The following is a 19,626-nucleotide window of genomic DNA, read 5'->3' as shown; positions in this document are numbered from 1 at the left end:
TCTGGAGGGATGAGTCAGCCTCAAAGATGGGGAGAGAGGAAGGGCAGAGGCAAATACATGCAGAGAGAGGGTGAGAGGCTGGGGCAGGAAGACAGCAGGGAGGAAAGGGGACGCCAGAGTCTGGAAGGTGTTCACAGGAGCCTCTCCCTCCTGGGACCCACGATTCAGGCTTCCTTCCAGTTAGTTCACTTTCAGGGGGCCCCTCCCGGGGAATGACGCGGAAACACGGGGTTTTCAGGTCAGGACAGGAGAGAGGGAAGGAGGGAACTAACCCCGCCCCACTCCTGAGCCCCAGCCTCGCCCTGCCCTGGGAGATCCTTGACCTGCCTCGACCTCCAGACCCTGTGGACCTCCCGCTGAAGCCTCCCCTGTCCCGGCGGCTCAGCTCACAGCCTCTCGCTAGACTCCAGACACCCACCTGCCCGCAGCACGCCTCTCACACTCACCTTTCCCACGTCGCACTCCCTCCCTTACGCTCTCCCGTCACGCTGGCCACGCTCTCCCTTCGCACACACCGCACCCCACGACGCCCACGCTCCCACCCTCTCACTGCCTCCAGCAACTCCCTGCCACCCTCCCCTCCGCGCAGCGCACGCACCCTGCATGCCAGCAACTCTGCAACCTCGCGCGGAGCACCTGGGCCCGCACGCAGCACCCTTACCCAACACCCCCCGTTTCCCGCGCTCACCCAGATCCCCCACCTGCTCCCACGACGCTGTCGCCCTCCTGCGCACCCCTTCCCGCCCTCCTCACCCCTCTCCTCTCCGGCGCTCGCACCCCGCACCGTTCCCCCACCGTGCCGTCCCCCTCATTGTCTCCGAACCTCTCCTCCGTCTTCCCCTCCCCTCCCCGGCCCCGGCCCCGCCCCGGCCTCGGCGCCCCGCCCCCGGGCGGGCAGGGGGCGGGGCGCGGGGGGCGGGGCGGGCGGCGCGGGCGGTGCAGGTGCCGGGCCGGGAGCGAGCGGCGGCGGCGGCGGCGGCGGCACCATGGGCCGGGCCCGGCGCTTCCAGTGGCCGCTGCTGCTGCTGTGGGCGGCCGCGGCGGGGCCAGGTAGGGTCGGGGGCCGGGGTCGGCCGGGCGGGCTGGGGCGGGGGTCGCGCCGTGGTGACAGCCCGGCCGCCTCGGGGCCGCAGAGGCCGAACAATGCGCGCGGGGCCGGGCCGGGCCCCCTCCCCGGGACAAAGCGCAGCGCGGGCCGGGAGCCGGGAGCGACGAGCGGGGGAGGGGGCGCGGGTCCCGGCCGCCGTGCCGCAGCCCCCCCACCCGCGCAGGCCGGATCCCGGCGGGGACAAAGGGCCCGAGACCCCCCCACACACACGAGTCCGCCTTCCCCAGGCCCGTCCCGCTGTCCTGTCCAGTCTCTGCGTCCCTCTGTCCGCCCGTCTCTAAATCCCCCCTTCCCCCCGTCCGGCTCCTCGTCCCCCTACCCTTGTCCTCTGTCCCTCAGTCTCGAAGTCCTGTCCCTCCTTCTGTCTGTCTACCTCTCTCCTTGCCTCCGTGTTCCTCATCTATTCTGTCTTTGTCCCTTACCTCTGTCCCCTGGTCTCTGTCCCCTTTTCCTGGGTCACTCTGTCCCCTCCATCATCCTCTCTATTCTCTTTCCCCCGGATTTCTGCCCTCCCTCTCTGTCCCTATTCTTGGTCCCTGTCTCTGTCTCGCTGTCACCCTTGTTTTTCTGTCCCTTTTCCTCTGTCCCCTATCTGCCCCATCCCCTTGTCTCTCTGTCCCCTGTCTTTCTGTCACTCGTTTCTCTAGCCCTTTCTGTCACCTGTCTCCTTCCCCCTTCTCTGTCCCACTATCTCCATCCCTGTCTTTCTGCTGTGCCTCCTCTCTCTACCCTTACAGCCTCCATCCCGGGATCTCCCATTCCCATCCTTCCTTCCTCCCTCTCTCTATCCCTCTGTGCCCCTGGAGAGGAATTCAGTCAGGCAGGGCATTCTAAAGAGCCCGGGGGGGAAACATCTGTGCATGTGTGCAGGGAAGTAAGAATGGGGGACCTTGGCATGAAGGCACACACGTGGATTCAGCGAATGTCTCTCCAAACCCTCCTCACCCATTCACACACCCAGGCTTGACACAGAGAAGCCCCTGTCCGGGACATCCAGGGAGCCATCCACATACCCTCATCACACACTGTGAGAAGCTGGAGACCCCCAAGGTCGGGTGACCCTGAAACTGGGGACAAGGTCAGGAAATGTCACCCACACACACTCTCACACTGTGCGAGTCTCGAACCTGCCACGGGTCACCCCTCCCTGGTGGATAAGGCCACTTTTGGAAGGAACAGAGGATTGGAAGGTGGCTGGGCAGAAGCAGGAGGGCTGGGTGTTCTGCAGAGATTGGTGAGAGGAGTTGTGATCAGGTGGCACGGGGCTGGCACCCTGGGCTTAAATCTTGGCTCTTGCCATTTGCCATTGCAGCCAATGGTAAACACCTCCCTCTCTCCAGGCTTCTGTTTCTCTTTCTGTAAAGTGAGGATGTTGAACTCAGTGACCTGAAAGGGAACGCCAGCTCAGACTGTGAAGGGTTTTCTGGCAAGTTGAGTGTGGTTACACGTTCCCCACTCCAGGGTTTGAGGCAGAGCCACCTTCACTTCGGCCAGGGTGAGGGGCAAAGCTGTCCTCTCACTGTCTGCCTTTCTTTCTTCTCTAGTCTTCTGTGACTGCTTTAGAACTTGCATCATTACCTCCTTTCTTTGCAACAGACAAGCCACAATTTCCCAGATGAGAACTTTGGTACCCCAGTGACATTTCCATCAATTTTAATTTACCTTTATTTTTTAGGCTAGACACCAGGCTCATAGAATCCTGGAACTAATGAATCCAGTAAACAAAGAACCTGAGGGTACTCTAGAATACTGACATCTATAGGATTCTAGAATCCAGAAGGCTTTAGCATTTTGACAACTTTAAAGTTCTAGAACCTTGATGGTGTTAGCATGCTAGCATCTTGACGTCTTGAAAATCGTGAAATCTTGATGTCTTGGAGTTCCTGGATTTTGATATCTATGACATTTAGAATCTTGGCAGCTTAGAATCATCAGACTTTGAATTCTCAGGATCAGAATATAGCTTAAGGTGACCACCCGCTCCGTGCAAAAGCCTTTCTCTGGTGCTTCTGGGAGTTAGGTCTACAGCCCTGTCCCTCGTTTGATTTCCAAGTCACTGCTTTCTGGCACCCTAATCCTCTCTGTAAACTTTCTCTAAAGTACATGGTATGTGACTTTTACAAGTAGAAACTGAGCTTGGTGTCATGGGAAGAGCTCCCAACTGGGAGCTAAGGAACTTGGGTCCAAGCCTTACCCAGGACCCTTTGGTATAACTTTGCATCAGTCCTTGTCCCTCTCTGGGCCTTACTTTCCCCTTCTGTAAAGCATGGGGTAGGAAGCTATAGCATGTGGTCTTGGAGGATCCTTCCTGCTTTCCTTTCCATTGGATATTTCTGAGTGGCCTTGGCCACCACATTTTAGTGGGTATCTGTTGTTCCCACATTTCTCTCTTAGTCACTCCTTCCTCTCTCACTTTGCCCAGCCAGCAGAAATCAGGGGAGATGGGGTACATTTGCGCCATTTTTAAAAACATGTTCTTTCTCTCCTGCTTCATTCATCTTCTGAGCATACCAGAAGAAGATGATGAGATTTATGCCCAAAGAAGAAGGATCCAGGGTGGGCAGAGGAGAGGAAGGGAGAGGGAGGGATGGGCTGACTGTCCAGAGATGCACCCAGGCAGAAACGGGGACCCGCAGCCAGAAACTGGGTAGAACAGAAAGGAGCAGAGGAAACAGATATCCAATACAAAGAAAGAATAGAGAGGCGGTTAGGAGTTGAGGGGCCTTGTGGAGGGGGCAGTTGTTGATCCCCAAATAATGTTTTCCTCCCAGGGTGACTCACTTTTTCCTGCTAAAATTCTGACCAACCACTCTGAGAAGAGGGGGACCCTCCCTCCATTGTGAGTCACCCCAAGGAACAGGTTTTGGAGGTTTCTATCACTGACCCCCCCACCCACCCACCCATGAGCCAGGCGCCTGTGTCCCCAGAGCCTGGGGGTGGGGGTCAGGTTCTGCAATGGATTCCAAGACCTTAGACACAGCAGTGCTGGGGCCTAAGGCTGGGTTAATGTCGTGCGAGCCTGGCCTGTCCCCATCTTGGAGAACACAAAGGCAGCTTTCTCTCTCTGGGAGGGGTGGGGGGTGGCCTGGAGACAGACCCACCAGCATCCAATGGCCTGTGGCACCAGGACCCAAGCACCCACTGGTTTTCGCCTTTGCAGACCCCAGGCCCACAGGGAGCAGGCACACAGGCTTCTCCGTGGGCACCCAGTGGAGCAAGGGGCAGGCGCTGAGCCTGGGCTCTTCTGGGAAGGGGGTGTGAATACAGGGCACTGGGGGTGGAGGTTCGGACAGTGGGAGCTCAGTGCAGGCCTGCACCCTTCCCGGAGCAGGAATTCCTCCCGTACCCCACACCCAGGGAGGACCTCTGGAGGACTCCCCACTTCCTGGCTGGGCCTGAGGCCTGGAATCCAGGGAGTCCCGAATATCCCAGGAATGTGGGGGCCACAGCGGGGACATTGTATATGAGGCTGCTGACTCACCCCTACGCCCCCACCTGATGCCAAGGTCCCCAGATGGGAGGGGACACAGGGTTGAGGAAAGGCAGAACTCTGGTTCTAGGGGTTGAGGACTGGGGACTTAGAGTCAAAAGTTTCCAAGAGAGGAGGGGCTGGGGGCCTGGACTCCTGGGTCTGATGGAGGAGGGTCTTGGGGCCTAGACTAATGGGTCTGAAGGAGGAGGGAGCTGGGGTCTTAGACTCCTGGGTCTCAAGGAGGAAGGGGCTGAGGTCTTAGGCTCCTGGGTCTGAGGGACAGGGGCCTGGGGTCTTAGACTCCTGAGTCTGAGGGAGGAGGGGGCTGGGGTCTTAGACTCCTGAGTCTGAGGGAGGAGGGGGCTGGGGTCTTAGACTTCTGAGTTTAAGGGAGGAGGGGGCTGGGGTCGTAGACTCCTGTTTCTCAGGGAGGAGGTGGCTGGAGTCTTAGACTCCTGGGTCTCAGGGAGAAGGCGGCTGGGGTCTTAGACTCCTGCGTTTAAGGGAGGAGAGGGCCGAGGGCTGGAACTCCTGTGTCCGGAAGGAAAAGGGGGCTGGGAGTCCACACTCCAGGTCTTGAGGGAGGAAGGGATGGGGATACAGACTCCTGGGTCCTGAGGGAGGAAGGGGCTGGAGGCGGGGGGTTCCACTCCAGGTTTCTGAGGGAGGAGGGGCTGAGACCCTGATGCCTAGGTCCTGCGAATACAGGCGCCTTCACAAGGCTGAGCTGGGAAAGAATTGACGCTTTGTGCGAGGATGTTCGGACTCCGCCATTGATGGGGGGCTGAGGGGGGTTCGGTCAGGACGCAGGGATGTACCACCTCCCTAGGGGAGGAAGGGGGAAGGAGGCAGGATGCCAGGAGCCCCCTGGGGAGCGGATACAGAGTGGGTGGTTGTGACCTTCCCGGAACTATGACCTTGAGACTCCCTTGGGTATTCGCTGACTCAGGACCCAGGAAGCGCTCCCCCCACCCTGCTTAGTCTCCGTGGAAACATCCACCAGCTGTGTACTCTGGACCCCTGGCTCCTGGGTCCTGAAGGAGGAGGGGGCTGGAGGCCCAGACTCCTGTGTCTAAGCTGGGACAGGGCTGGGGACTCTGACTCCTAGGTTTGAAGGAAGGGGCTGCTGAAAGCCCAGACTCCTGGGTCCTGATCGAAAAGGGGGCTAGGGGTCTGGATTTCGGGAACCTGAGAGAGGAGGTGGTTGGGGGCTGAATTCCTGGGTCTAAGGGGGAAAGAAACCGGGGTTCCAGACTCCTGGAACCTGATGGAGGAGGGGCTGGGAGCCTAGACTCCTGGGTCCTGGGAGAGGAGGTAATTGGGGGCTGGATTCCTGGGTCCTACGCATTACCTGCTCTGCCACTCTTTCCCAAACCCTCCCCTGTCCCTTTTTCCAAGCACCATCCCCGTGACGACTCCTGGCTGTCAACACAGTTTAAAGGGCCAGTGCCTCAGTCCCCAAGCTCAGCCCCTCTCTGACCAGAAAGTCCCGCCCCCACCACCCTCAACCCCCCAAACAAAAGCTGCTGAGACATTAATATTCCAGGCACAGACACTGTTGGTTACTGACTCCTCAGGAGGGGGAGGGAGTAAGACAAAAGCCCCCCACCATCACCCCATGTGCACCCTCAAGCAGAGAGTAGGGGATAAATTTCGTGGGGGCAGATTGAGAGGAACCTGATGACTCCCAGGAGATGGTGAATTTTGCCACCAACTTGCCTGGGACCTGCTAAGCCTCATTCTCCACATCTGTAAAATGGGGGGCTAGCACTGAACCAGCCTTGAGGTCCAGATCTATGACAGGCTTCGAGATGTTTTTAAAAGCGCCAGAATGTGCATGCCAGTTTTCACATCCATGGGCATGTTTCCGGAGGCTGTACTAAAACAGGCTTGCAGAGAGGGCTCCCTGAGCTTTAGGCACGGGGCTCATCCTTACAAGGCAGGCACTGGCATCATTCCCATTTTATAGATGAGGCAACTGAGGCTCAGAAAGGTAAGGTCACTTGCCCCCAGGTCACACAGATGGCAAGTGGTTGATCTGGGATCGACCTAAGTGTTTAAGATGAAAATAATGATGTCACAAAGTTGTTGTCAGGCTAAAATGAGATTCTGTCTGGGCCAGCTGCAGTGGCTCATGCCTATAATCCCAGCACTTTGGGAGGCCAAGGCAGGAGGATTGCTTGAGCCTAGGAGTTCAGGAGCAACCTGTGCAAGATATTGAGACCCCCCCCATCTCTAAAGAAAAAAATTTTTTTTTTTTTTTTAATTAGCTGGGCATGGCTAGCATCTCTGTAGTCTTAGCTGTTTGGTAGCCTGAGGTGGGAGGATCGCTTGAGCCCACGTGTTCAAGGTTACAGGGAGCTATGATTGCACCACTGCACTCTAGCCTGGGTGACAGAGTGAGATCTTATCTCAAAAAAAGAAAAAAAAAGAAAGAGAAAGAGAAGGAAGGAAGGGAGGAAGGAGAGAGAGAAAGAAAAGAAAGAAAAGAAAGAAAGAGAAAGAAAGAAAGAAAGAAAGAAAAGAAAGAAAGAAAAAGGAAAGACAAACAGATCCCATCTGACACATGTAATTCATGCAGCAAGTTCCCCAGGCACTTATCAGGTGCCAAGCACTCTTCTAGGTACTAGGGGTGCAGCAGTAAAGCCAGTGGATTATATCCCTGCCTTCCTAGAGTATATATTCCAGTCATGGGCGACAAACAGACAGTAAACAAATAAGCAAATTAATCTGATAATTCCAGTGAAATCTTCGTAGAAGAAATAAAGCAATGGTGAGGAAATAGCAAGTGTTTTGGGCCAGGCGCAGTGGCTCACGCCTGTAATCCCAGCATTTTGGGAAGCCGAGGCAGGAGGATCCCTTGAGCCCGGGAGTTGGAGACCAGCCTGGGCAACATAGAGAATCTCTGTCTCCATAAAAAAAAACACACAAAAATTAGCCAAGTGTGGTGGGAGAAGCCTGTAGTCCCAGCTACTTGGGAGGCTGAGGTGAGAGGATGAGGCAGTTCGAGGCTATGGTGAGCCATGATTGCACCCCACTGCACTCCAGCCTGGGCAACAGGGCAATAACCTGTCTCTCTCTCTCTCTCTCTCTCTCTCTCTCTCTCTCTCTCTCTCTTTTTTTAAGACGGAGTCTCACTCTGTCACCCAGGTTGAAGTACAGTGGCTTGATCTCGGCTCACTGAAACCTCTGCCTCCCGGGTTCAAGCAGTTCTGCCTCACCCTCCTGAGTAGCCAGGGCTACAGGTGTGCACCACCATGCCTGGCTAATTTTTGTATTTTTTAGTAGAGGTGGGGTTTTGCCATGTTGGCCAGGCTGGTCTTGAATACCTGATGTGCCCGCCTTGGCCTCCCAAAGTGCTGGGATTATAGGCATGAGCCACTGCACCAGGCTGACTTTGTCTCTTAAAAGAAAAGAGAGTGTTCTAAAGGTGAAGGGATGAGCAGAGAGGGAAGGCCTCTCTGAGAAGGTACTGATATGATTTGAGACCCAAATGGGAACAGGAGTCAGCCCTGGGAAGATGGGGGGTGGGAGGTGGGGAGAAGAATATTCTAGGCAGAAGGAAGAAAAGGAAAAAGGCCCTGTTGGGGGAACGAGCTCAGCATGTTTGAGGGACAGCAAGGCTAGCGAGCCCAGAGTGAAGTGAAGTCAGAGAGGGGCCAGGCCATAAGCACCTTGAAGTCCCCGGGAAGGGGTCTCTATTTTACTGTACATGTTATGGGCAGCCCTTGGAGGGTTTTAAGCACAGGGATGAATTGATCTGATTTACCTCTTTGAAAAATCCATCCGGCCACTGGGTGGAGAATGGCCTTGGAGGAGGCAGACAGGGATGCAGAGAGACCCACGAGTAGCCTCTTGCAGAGTCCAAGTGAGGGATGGATGATGCTGGATGAGAGTGAGGGTAGGAGAGGCAGACAAAGGTGATGAGATCTGGGATATGTCTTGGAGGTAGAATGGACAGATATTGCTGATGGAATGGATATTGGGAATGAGAGAAAGGGAGAGAACTTGAATGATTTCTAGGTGTTTGACCTGAGCAACCAGCTGAATGGTGGTGACATTTATTGAGATTGAGAAAATTTGGGGAGGAAAATATCTGGGGCAAGGATTGGACACGTTAAGCTTGATATTCCAGGAGGTGCTAAATAAACCTCAAATAGTAGCTCAAATACCCAAAGTGCTATAGCTTCAGCTATTCAGGAAACTGAGGCAGGAGGACTGCTTGAGCATAAGAGTTTGAGTCCAGCCTGGGCAACATAGTGAGACCTCATCTCTAAAATAAATTTTAAAAATAAAAATACCCAAAGTGTTACACTCAAACATCAAAGAAGTCCAGAAGTAGGAGTCCAGGGCTGTTACAGCAGCTCCACATCTTCACCAGAGACTCAGGCACCTTCCAGCTCTTGGTTCCACCATTCCCACTGCCCTTGTCCTCATGGTTCAATATGGCTGCCTAAATTCCGTGCATCACACTGCTAGTTCCGGGCGGCACAAAGGTGACTCAGTAGAAAAAAGGGTTTGTCCACCTGTTTCAGGAAGTCCTCCCAAAATTGTCATGCAAAATTTTGGCCTGTATCCAACTGGACAAAATTTCATCAGATGGTTTTACCTTGCTGCAAGGAGACTGAGAAATGTCTTTTTCTGCTGGACATAGTGCAACCATAAAATACAACCAGTGTTCTTTTCTTTTACTGAGGAGAAAGGGAAAAATGGATGTCAGAATAGGAAACCAGAAGTCTCTGTCTCCATCCCCCAGAAATAATCTTTTCTACCCCTCAACTCCCAAATTAGGTTACCTATCCTCTTACAGAGAACGTAACACTTCTGATTACAGTGATTGGTTTCTACCTTCCCAAAGTCTTAAAGGGCAGGGACCCCATCTAACTCATCTCTGACTACTCAGCCCCTGAAAACCTATGTGATACTCAGGATATACTCCTGAATGAATGCAACCCTGAACCTGAATATAAAAGACATGGATAGTTATCCAGCACTTAAAGACAAACAGCCAGATTTAATCATGGCATTTTCCTGCTTCAAAACCTTCACCAGCCCTTAGGATGAAAGTCAATCTCCTAGGTTGGCATTTAAGGCCCATCACAAGTGGATCTCACAACCCCCTGCCAATGACGGACACTTAATCCAGACAGCCGGGAGTGGATATACAGATGCAGAATACAGAATCAGAGATTTGGACGCAGATTTTGGCGCTGCCACTCTTGGCTGTGAACTTGGGCAAGTCATTTCATCTCTGTGGGCCAATTTTCTCACCTATAAAATGGGAATGGGAGCAGGACGCAGTGGCTCAAGCCTGTAATCCCAGTACTTTGGGAGGCCGAGGAGGGTGGATCACGAGGTCAGGAGTTCCAGACCAGCCTGGCCAAGATGATGAAACCCCATCTCTACTAAAAATACAAAAATTAGCCAGGTGCAGTGGTGGGTACCTGTAATCCCAGCTACTTGGGAGGCTGAGGCAGGAGAATCACTTGAACCCGAGAGGTGGAGGTTGCAGTGAGCCAAGATTGCACCACTGCACTCTAGCCTGGGCGACAGAGCAAGACAACGTCTTAAAAAAAAAAACAAAAAAAGGGGATGCGGGAAAATGGGGATAGGCCGAGCACAGTGGCTCATGCCTGTAATCCCAGCACTTTGGGAGGCCGAAGCAGGCAGTTCACTTGAGTTTGCGAGTTCGAGACCAGCCTGGGCAACACTGCGAAAGTCCGTCTCTAAAAAAATACAAAAATTAGCCAGGTGTGATGGCGTGCACCTGTAGTTCCAGCTACTGGGGAGGCTGAGGTGGGATCACTTGAGCCTGGGAGGCAGACATTGCAGTGAGCTGAGAGCGTGCCACTGCACTGTAGCCTGACCTTGTCTCAAATTAAAAATAATAATAATAATTGGCTGGCGCAGTGGCTCGCACCTGTGATCCCAGGACTTTGGGAGGCTGAGGCAGGCAGATCACTTGAGGCCAGGAGTTCGAGACCAGCCTGGCCAATATGGCTAAACTCTGTCTCTACTAAAAACAAAAATTAGCCCAGCATGGTGGTGCATGCCTTTAATTCCAGCTACTTGGGAGGCTGAGGCTGAAGAATCGCTTGAACCTGGGAGGTGGAAGTTGCAGTGAGCTGAGATCGCACAACTGCACTCCAACCTGGGAAACAGAGCAATATTATTATTATTAATAATAATAATAATGCCTACCTTACACAGGGATTGTGAAGATTAAATGTAAGTTATATGGGTAATGCCCTTAGCACAGGGACTAACATTGCAAGTACCTAATAATTGTTAGCTATGGGGGTTACTGTTATTTTGAAGACAACAGATGATGGTAGTGATGCTGATGATTAGTCTTGGCTTTCAGTTTTCCTAAATTCTTTCCTCTGATGGTGCTAGAAACATCCCCTTTCTAATTCCCCACCTTGTTTTTCTGATGGATTAATCAGGGTAGGTTAAACGCTGTAACAGACACCCCTGAAATCTCAATGACTTAACAAAAAGGTATATTTCTTGCTCATATCACAGTCCTATACAGGCAGGTCATGGGGGACAGTCAGTCAGAGACCCAGGTTCCTTCCGGCTTGTGATCCTGCCCTCCTCTAGGCTCCCTGGAGTCCTCTCTGTTCAGTCAGTGTGAAGGATTATGAGGGAGATGGGTCAGGCTGCAAGAGGTGTTTCTCTTCCACCTACATCCCATTGGCCAGAATTGGTCACATGGCCCCACCTAAGTATAAAGGATGCTGGGACATATAGCCTAATTCTGTATTGTATCAGTTAACTTTAGCAGAGAACAGATCACCCACAACTTAGGAGTTTAAAACAACCACCACCTTATTTGTTCATGATTCTGGGGTTCAGCAGTTTGGGCTGTATCAGATGGGCAGATCTTTTATTGGTCTCAACTGGGGTCACTTGTATTGCTGCTGTCATCTGGTGGGGCAGCTGGGGCTGGATGATCCAGGATGGCCTCACTCACACAGCTGGCCGTTGGTGCTGGCTGCTGGCTGGGCTTCTCTTTCACTGTGATCGTTCATCTGCAAAGACACTAGTCTGGGTATTTTCATGTAACAGTCTTAGGGCAGGAGTGGAAGTTACAAGGCCTCTTCAGGCCTAAGCTCAATATCACTTCTAGCAAATTTTATTGGTCAAAGCAACTCGCAAGTTTTACCCAGACTAGTAGGGGGACAGAGTGCTTTCTCAATGGGAGGAATGGCAAAATCAATTTGCAAAGGGCACGTCCAGGAACAGGAGAATATTACAGCCATCTTTGCAAACGGGCTACAATATGTGCCCAGGTGTGAAAGATGAGGCTTGGTGAACACACAGCAGTCTCCCACACCTTGTGAACTCCTGCTTACTTTTTTTTTTTTTGAGACAGGGTCTTGCTCTGTCGCCCAGACTGGAGTGCAGTGGCGCAGTGGCTCAATCTCGGCTCACTGCAACTTCCGCCTCCCCAGTTCAAACGATTCCCCTGCCTCAGCCTCCTGAGTAGCTGGGACTACAGGTGCATGCCACCACAACCAGCTACTTTTTTGTTTGTTTGTTTGTTTGTATTTTTAGTAGAGACGGGGTTTCACCATGTTGGCCAGGATGGTCTCTATCTCTTGACCTTGTGATCCGCCCGCCTCGGCCTCCCAAAGTGCTGGGATTACAGGCATGAGCCACTGCGCCTGGCCTCCTGCTTACTCTTTAAGATCCAGATCCAATGGAGCTTGCTTGCAGAACCCTCTCTGGCTACCCATCTCTCTAGGCAATTCTATAATAGTCTCCCCTTGCTCTGGGCTCCTAATGTGCCCTGTGCTGCCCTCATTAGAGCATATTTTACTAAATCTTTTTTTTTTTTTTTTTTTTTTTTTGAGACGGAGTCTCGCTCTGTCCCCCTGGCTGGAGTGCAGTGGTGCGATCTCGGCTCACTGCAAGCTCTGCCTCCCGGGTTCCTGCCATTCTCCTGCCTCAGCCTCCCAAGTAGCTGGGACTACAGGCACCTGCCACCGCGCCCGGCTAATTTTTTGTAGTTTTAGTAGAGACGGGGTTTCACCGTGGTCTCGATCTCCTGACCTTGTGATCCGCCCGCCTCGGCCTCCCAAAGTGCTGGGATTACAGGCGTGAGCCACCGCGCCCGGCCTTTTACTAAATCTTGACTGCAGCTCTTTTAGAGTAGGGAGCAGATTTCCTCCCTGTCCTGGACTCTAGCCTGCAGGAAATGTTCAGTACAATGAAATGAATGAGGGGAAAGAGAGGAATTGGAGGTTTGGATGGGGAAGAGGGAGAAAGAAAAAATTGAAATGCAGCTTTCAGTGAGTCTGCTATCCTGTCTTTTTGTCTAATCGTCCAGGGGCAGGACAGGAAGTACAGACAGAGAACGTGACAGTGGCTGAGGGTGGGGTGGCTGAGATCACCTGCCGTCTGCACCAGTATGATGGGTCCATAGTTGTCATCCAGAACCCAGCCCGGCAGACGCTCTTCTTCAATGGCACCCGTGGTGAGTGCTGGGGACCAGACTCCTGAGTCTTAAAGGAAGAGAGGACTGGGGCCCAGACTCCCATGTCCTGAAAGAGGACACACCCGAGAGTTTGGTCTCCTGGGTCTCGGAGAAGAAAGGGCTGGGGGCCTGGACTGCTGGTCCTGCAGGCAGGAGGACTTGACTAATGCTGGGTTCTCAAGGGAGTAAATAGTTGGACACCTCAGACTCATAGGTATGGATGGAGAAATGAGGCAGAGGGCTGGACTCTAAGCTCTTGTTGGATGGGTGGGACTTGTGAGGCCAGGACTCCCGAAATTCACACCTTCCCCCTCACTCTCTCTAGCCTTGAAGGATGAGCGTTTCCAGCTTGAGGAGTTCTCCCCACGCCGGGTGCGGATCCGGCTCTCAGATGCCCGCCTGGAGGATGAGGGGGGCTATTTCTGCCAGCTCTACACAGAAGACACCCACCACCAGATTGCCACGCTCACGGTACTAGGTAACGCCCTCCCCCTTGTCGGGTGCATCCTCTCCTCCTTTCTTCTCTGCTTCTCTCTTCTCCTGAGACTTTCAGACCATGACTATTTTTAACATCCGGGATGGGCATCTGGCTCCTGACCTCTCCCCTTTGACCCCTGCCACCTGGGACCCTGGTTCCCTCTGGTCACTGGGAAACGGCAGCTTGATTGCTTTGAACCCACGTTCGTGCCTTTTTTAACCCCTTACTTCCCTTCTTCCTGCGGCAGTGGCCCCAGAGAATCCCGTGGTGGAGGTCCGGGAGCAGGCGGTAGAGGGCGGCGAGGTGGAGCTCAGCTGCCTAGTTCCGCGGTCCCGTCCGGCCGCCACCTTGCGTTGGTACCGCGACCGCAAGGAGCTGAAAGGTAACCTGGGCCAAGTGCTGATGAGGGGTGGGGAGGAGGTGGGACTTAGGAGAGGTTATATGTGGTTATATGTGGAGAGGAGCCACAGGTTTTCACAGACACTGGACATTCAGTATGTAGCGGTCGATGTCAAGCGCAGTGGCTCACGCCTGGAGTCCTAGCACTTTGGGAGGCTGAGATGGGAGGATTGCTTGAGGTCAGGAGTTCAACCTGGCCAGCATTGTGAGACCCCATCTCTAAGTATATATATAGATTTATGTTTATATATATAGCAATTAAATGGATTGATAGATGAGAAAGCATGAGGGTGAAAGAGGGAAGAGCTTTGGGAGGAGGCACGTGGCCTTGGTTAGGGGAGGGGCGTAGCTTGGAGGACAAGAGGCGGGGCCTGTGGGTAAGGGGTGGAGCTTGGCAAATAGCCTGCTTTGGGTTGGCTTGGGTGGGTGGATGAAGCCGAAATCGCAGCCTGACAGTGTCTGGCCGGGGTGTGGCAGGAGTGAGCAGCAGCCAGGAAAATGGCAAGGTCTGGAGTGTGGCAAGCACAGTGCGGTTTCGTGTGGACCGTAAGGACGACGGTGGTATCATCATCTGCGAGGCGCAGAACCAGGCGCTGCCCTCCGGACACAGCAAGCAGACGCAGTACGTGCTGGATGTGCAGTGTAAGTGCCCCGCGGGCCAGGACCCAAGGGATCCCAACGCCAGCCACCCGCAACCCGGGAGGGTCCCCCTTGTCCCGCGTGATGGCTTGGAAACTATTCTCCCTTCTTACTTTTGCCTGGCAGACTCCCCCACGGCCCGGATTCATGCCTCCCAAGCTGTGGTGAGGGAGGGAGACACGCTGGTGTTGACGTGTGCTGTCACGGGAAACCCCAGGTGAGCGCTGGGGACCTGGAAGAACAGGGACCAGGGACTTGAACTCCTGGGTCCTAAGGAGGAGAGAGCTGGGGACCTGTACTCCTGGATCCTGAGGGAGGAGGAATCTGGAGGCTCGGACTCCCCAGTACTGAAGCTGTGCAGCCTCGGACTCCTGGTTGCTGAGGATGGAATGGCGTGGGAGGGCTAATTATTATTATTATTATTGTTACTATTATTATTATTAATTGTAGTGACGGGGTCTCTCTATGTTGCCCAGACTGGTCTGGAACTGCTGGCCCTAAGCAATCCTCCCATCTCAGCCTCCTAAAGTGCTGGGATTACAGGCATGAGCCACCATGATCAGCCTGGGCTAGAATTCCTGAGACCTCGGTGATGGGTGGAAGTAGGCCCAGGACTGTTGGTTTTCCATAAAGTAAAGAGATAGCAGGAAGCCTCTTATTTGGAGGTCCCTGCGGGATGACAGTTGCATGTCTATATTCTTGACAAGTCAGAATTGGGTGCTGGCACCTGGGTTCCTAACTTTCACTATACTTTATCCCCACCCAGGCCAAACCAGATCCGCTGGAACCGCGGGAATGAGTCTTTGCCGGAGAGGGCGGAGGCCGTGGGAGAGACGCTCACGCTTCCCGGCCTGGTATCCGCGGATAACGGCACCTACACTTGTGAGGCGTCCAATAAGCACGGCCATGCGAGGGCGCTCTACGTACTCGTGGTCTACGGTGAGGGCAGGGCTGCGGGCAGGGCTCAGGGCGGGGGCGGGGCGCCAGGTGGCGGGGGCTGGGCTTGGGCAAAGAGGCCACATAACTCAGGGGTTCGGCAGCCAACAGAGTTCTTGTCGTTTTGGGACCAGACTGGCCCGCGGGGCTCAAATTCGGGTTGGCTGCATTCTATTGCAGATAACCGAACCTGTCTGCGCCTCAGTTAACCCATCAGGAAAGTGGAAATAAACAATAGCACCTATATAACAAGGTTGTTGTGAAGATTATGTGAGCTAAATATGTAAAGTGGTTGGAATGGGCTCTAGCACACAGCTGTTCTGTGTTTAGCTCTATGATGGTGGGGCAGAAAATTTGGAAGTAGTTGGAAACCCAGCACTTTAAATACTTGGAGCGTTTTAGACAAGGTGGGAAGGGACTTGGACCTGTTTCTTAGTGGAGGAAGAAACTTGAGTCAAAAGAAAAGGGATGGCCGGGTGCGATCGCTCACGCCTCTAATCCCAGTACTTTGGGAGGCCTAGGCCGGAGGATCGCTTGAGCCCAGGAGTTTAAGACCAGTCTGGGCCACATAGCGAGACCCCCGTCTCTGCAAAAGAAAACAAGAAAAAGAAAAGGAAAATGCAACATGACTCAGGGGAGGGGTAGGGCAGTGTACAAACCAACAAGCATCTGTAAAGAGACTACAAGGTGGCAGTAATTTTTGAGGGGTGTGGCGCATAAAAGGGCGCGGTTAGACGTGTGCAGAATGGCTTAAAAGTTTGGCAGCGATGGGGCCAGACTGGGACCGTCCTCTGATTACCTTGCCCTGTGCCCTGTCCCTCTGGCAGACCCTGGTGCGGTGGTAGAGGCTCAGACGTCGGTTCCCTATGCCATTGTGGGCGGCATCCTGGCGCTGCTGGTGTTTCTGATCATATGTGTGCTAGTGGGCATGGTCTGGTGCTCGGTACGGCAGAAGGGTGAGTGGGGCGGGGCCTGGACTCTGCGGTTGGTTGGTTGTGGGGCTCGGAAAGAGGCGGGGCCTAGGGCCAGGGTAACGAGAGGGCGGAGCCTAGGCGCTGGATTCCAAATCCCCCTGCACCTGGGGCCAAGATGACAAAGGGAGAGGGGCTTTCGGCACAATACTCCGAAAAGGGGTAGAATTTAGAAGCTGAATTAGGCCGGGCGCGGTGGCTCAAGCCTGTAATCCCAGCACTTTGGGAGGCCGAGACGGGCGAATCACGAGGTCAGGAGATCGAGACCATCCTGGCTAACACGGTGAAACCCCGTCTCTACTAAAAAATACAAAAACTAGCCGGGCGAGGTGGCGGGCGCCTGTAGTCCCAGCTACTCGGGAGGCTGAGGCAGGAGAATGGCGTAAACCCGGGAGGCGGAGCTTGCAGTGAGCTGAGATCCGGCCCCTGTACTCCAGCCTGGACGACAGAGCCAGACTCCGTCTCAAAAAAAAAAAAAAAAAAAAAGAAGCTGAATTAAAAGCATAGATTTGTGGGTGGGCGCGGTGGCTCACGCTTGTAATCCCAGCACTTTGGGAGGCCAAGGTGGGTAAAGCACTTGAGAGACCAGGAGTTCGAGACCAGCCTGGGCACCATGGCGAAGCCCCTTTTCTACTAAAAATACAAAAAAGTAGGGGGAAAAAAAAGAGCATGGATTTGAATAAAGCAATTTATTTTCCTAATTGCTGAATTCGCTGGGAGCAGAGCAAGGAAATACCTCCAAGAGAAGGGATAAGGGTGGCACTTTTGGTGAGCTTTTGGAGTCTTCCTAATTCTGTTGTTACCTCTTTCTCTGCCTCTCCCTGTGTATTCGGTTCGGTTTCTCCCTCTTCCTTCGTCTGGCATCTGCCTTGTCTGTCTCCCTCTTCCCCTATATTTCTGTCCAACTCCTGGGTCCACAAATATGTCCTCCCTGCCCTGGGGGTCTGTCACCCCCTCAGGTTCCTATCTGACCCACGAAGCCAGTGGCTTGGATGAACAGGGAGAAGCAAGAGAAGCCTTCCTCAACGGCAGCGACGGACACAAGAGGAAAGAGGAATTCTTCATCTGACCCTATCCCCACCCCAGGCCTAGGCCTGGGCTGGGGTCCCCCCCACTGCCAGCTGCAAGGAACCAGCAAAGACATTTACCAGAGTCTGGGATGGTGGGCTTCTCCCCCCACCACTAACACCTCAGACGCTTGGGCAGGGATGGGGGTGTTGGATGCCTGGTCTCTGCAAGGGCCAGAAGTGAGGGCCCAGAGGTCTGGGTCCCCCAGAGGGCAGGGGCCAAAGGTCCAGATCCCCCAAGTCCAGGGAGGGCAGCAGGGATTGGGTTGGGGGAAGATAACTGGGGGAAGGCCAGGGCCCCTAGGCTACAAAACCAGGTCTTGTGGGGAGGGGGTCAGTTTCTGGGAAGGGTGGGGTGGGTAGGGAAGGGGAACACAGATTTCTTTGGGGGTCCTAGACCCCATGCCAGCCATTGTAAGAGTTCCACAGAGCTCTGGGCACCTCTTTGCAAAGCCATGTTTGCACGGTGGGGGGATGGGTGGGGGGAGGGCGTGGAAATAGGGATTCTGTGTCTTTGTGTCATAACTTTGATGGGGGCAGTGAGGGAGACAGCCCCAACCCTTTTCTCCAATCCCCCTTCCCCAGGTTCCTGGGCTCCCCTTCTCTCTACCTTCTCCCCAACGTCTGTCCCATCCATATTTGTCTCTCTGTCCACCCACTCCTGGGGGGGCCTTCCCCATCTCTCCTCCAGGCCCCCCGGGGAGGGGGAAAGGAGTTTGGGGAGGATTCGTGGTCTTTATGGTTTTATATATAATATATTAAAAAATCAAAAGTCTGTATGAAAAATATCAGATTGCACCCCCCTCTCCCCATTCCTGGCTTTTGCCCCCTTTTTCTTGTTAAAAAAACAAAAAACAAAAAAACAAAAAACCACACACACATTTTGTATGGGGCAGGGAGGGGAATGGGGAGGGGGTTTGGCAATCTCACTAACCACCATTAAACTGAGGAGAGAACAAGTGTTTGGGGTGGCCGTGTGTCTGTCCTGCTGTCAAGGGTTGTACCATTGGGAGAAGAACTAAGGGAGAGGGGAGGGGGGAGTGTGATGGTTGCTGGTGGACAGTATAGGCCAGGAGAAGGTCCTGACCTCATTGAGGGTATCTCGACCTCCCAAGAAACCTGGGTTTGGCCACTTCTTCAGCCAAATAGTCATGGAGTCTTGTCTTTTTGATAGCAACTGAGCTACCCCATTCCATGGCCCGGACCCTTACCCTGGCTTCCCCATACCCCAGACATTTGTCTCCAAGGGAACTTTGAATTAAAGTTAAGCTCTCAAAACCTTTGCCTAGCTCCCTATCACCTCTAGACCAAGTCAAAGCTCTTTAGTCTGGCATCCCAGGCCTCTCATTCATTCATGTACCTTTTAGATGTATTATTCTAACTTTAAAAAATAACCTCTTACGACGTGCCAGGTGCTGCTCAAAGTTCTGGAGTCCATGGTGAATAAAACAGGCAAATGTTAGGTGTTAAAGACAGCTCTGCACTAATCTGAAATCTGATCCTGCTCTAAGCACTGAGAACCCAAAGTGAAAAAGGGCGAGTGCATTCTTACCCTCATGAAGCTTTCATGAGGAAAACACTTAAAACAAGGAAGCAAAGAAAGTTCAGATTGTGATAGGAACTATTAATATACATGCAGAGTATGGTAATGTGGTATGCCATTGTCATTATGGAAAACTTCAAACCCACAGGAGTAGATGGGGCAATAAAGTCCCATGTACTTTTTTTTTTGTGTGAGATGAAGTCTCACTCTGTCGCCCAGGCTGGAGTGCAGTGGCGAGATCTCGGCTCACTGCAAGCTCTGCCTCCCGCGTTCACGCCATTCTCCTGCCTCAGCCTCCCAAATAGCTGGGACGACAGGCGCCTGCCACCACCATACCCGACTAATTTTTTTTTTTTTTTGTATGTTTAATAGAGATGGGTTTTCACCTTGTTAGCCAGGATGGTCTCAATCTCCTGACCTCGTGACCCGCCCGCCCCAGCCTCCCGAAGTGCTGGGATTACAGGCGTGAGCCACCACGCCCAGACTTTTTTTTTTTTTTTTGAGATGAGTCTCGCTGGGTGGCCCAGGCTG

At 53.5% G+C, this 19,626-nt stretch overlaps 1 protein-coding gene and 1 long non-coding RNA gene across 3 annotated transcripts; one reads left to right on the top strand and one right to left on the bottom strand.

Annotated features, from left to right (window-relative positions):
- The first annotated feature begins 935 nt into the window (after positions 1–935).
- On the top strand, positions 936–18,511 carry CADM4 (cell adhesion molecule 4). 2 transcript variants are annotated; one of them, XM_015124158.3, is made up of 9 exons: positions 936–1,050; positions 12,916–13,062; positions 13,388–13,540; positions 13,788–13,922; positions 14,417–14,581; positions 14,705–14,795; positions 15,345–15,517; positions 16,342–16,470; positions 17,445–18,511. In XM_015124158.3, exons 1-9 carry the CDS (start codon positions 987–989, stop codon positions 17,552–17,554), a joined length of 1,167 nt encoding a protein of 388 aa, XP_014979644.1. In that variant the 5' UTR covers positions 936–986; the 3' UTR covers positions 17,555–18,511. The 2 variants fall into 2 exon arrangements, with proteins under 2 accessions (XP_014979644.1, XP_028695089.1); XM_028839256.2 differs by lacking the exon at positions 12,916–13,062 and having other exon boundaries at positions 17,445–18,026.
- Positions 7,300–11,614, bottom strand: LOC144337563 (uncharacterized). The gene is made up of 3 exons (XR_013410771.1): positions 11,411–11,614; positions 7,977–9,271; positions 7,300–7,391 (listed from the first exon to the last, which is right to left on the bottom strand). It is a non-coding gene; the product is annotated as an uncharacterized LOC144337563 (long non-coding RNA).
- Positions 18,512–19,626: the final 1,115 nt, after the last annotated feature.

The sequence above is a fragment of the Macaca mulatta genome, chromosome 19 (assembly GCF_049350105.2).
Source record: "Macaca mulatta isolate MMU2019108-1 chromosome 19, T2T-MMU8v2.0, whole genome shotgun sequence".
NCBI classification, from domain to species: domain Eukaryota; kingdom Metazoa; phylum Chordata; class Mammalia; order Primates; family Cercopithecidae; genus Macaca; species Macaca mulatta.
Note: the sequence above shows the minus strand (reverse complement) of the source record. Positions and strands in the feature narration are given on the sequence as shown.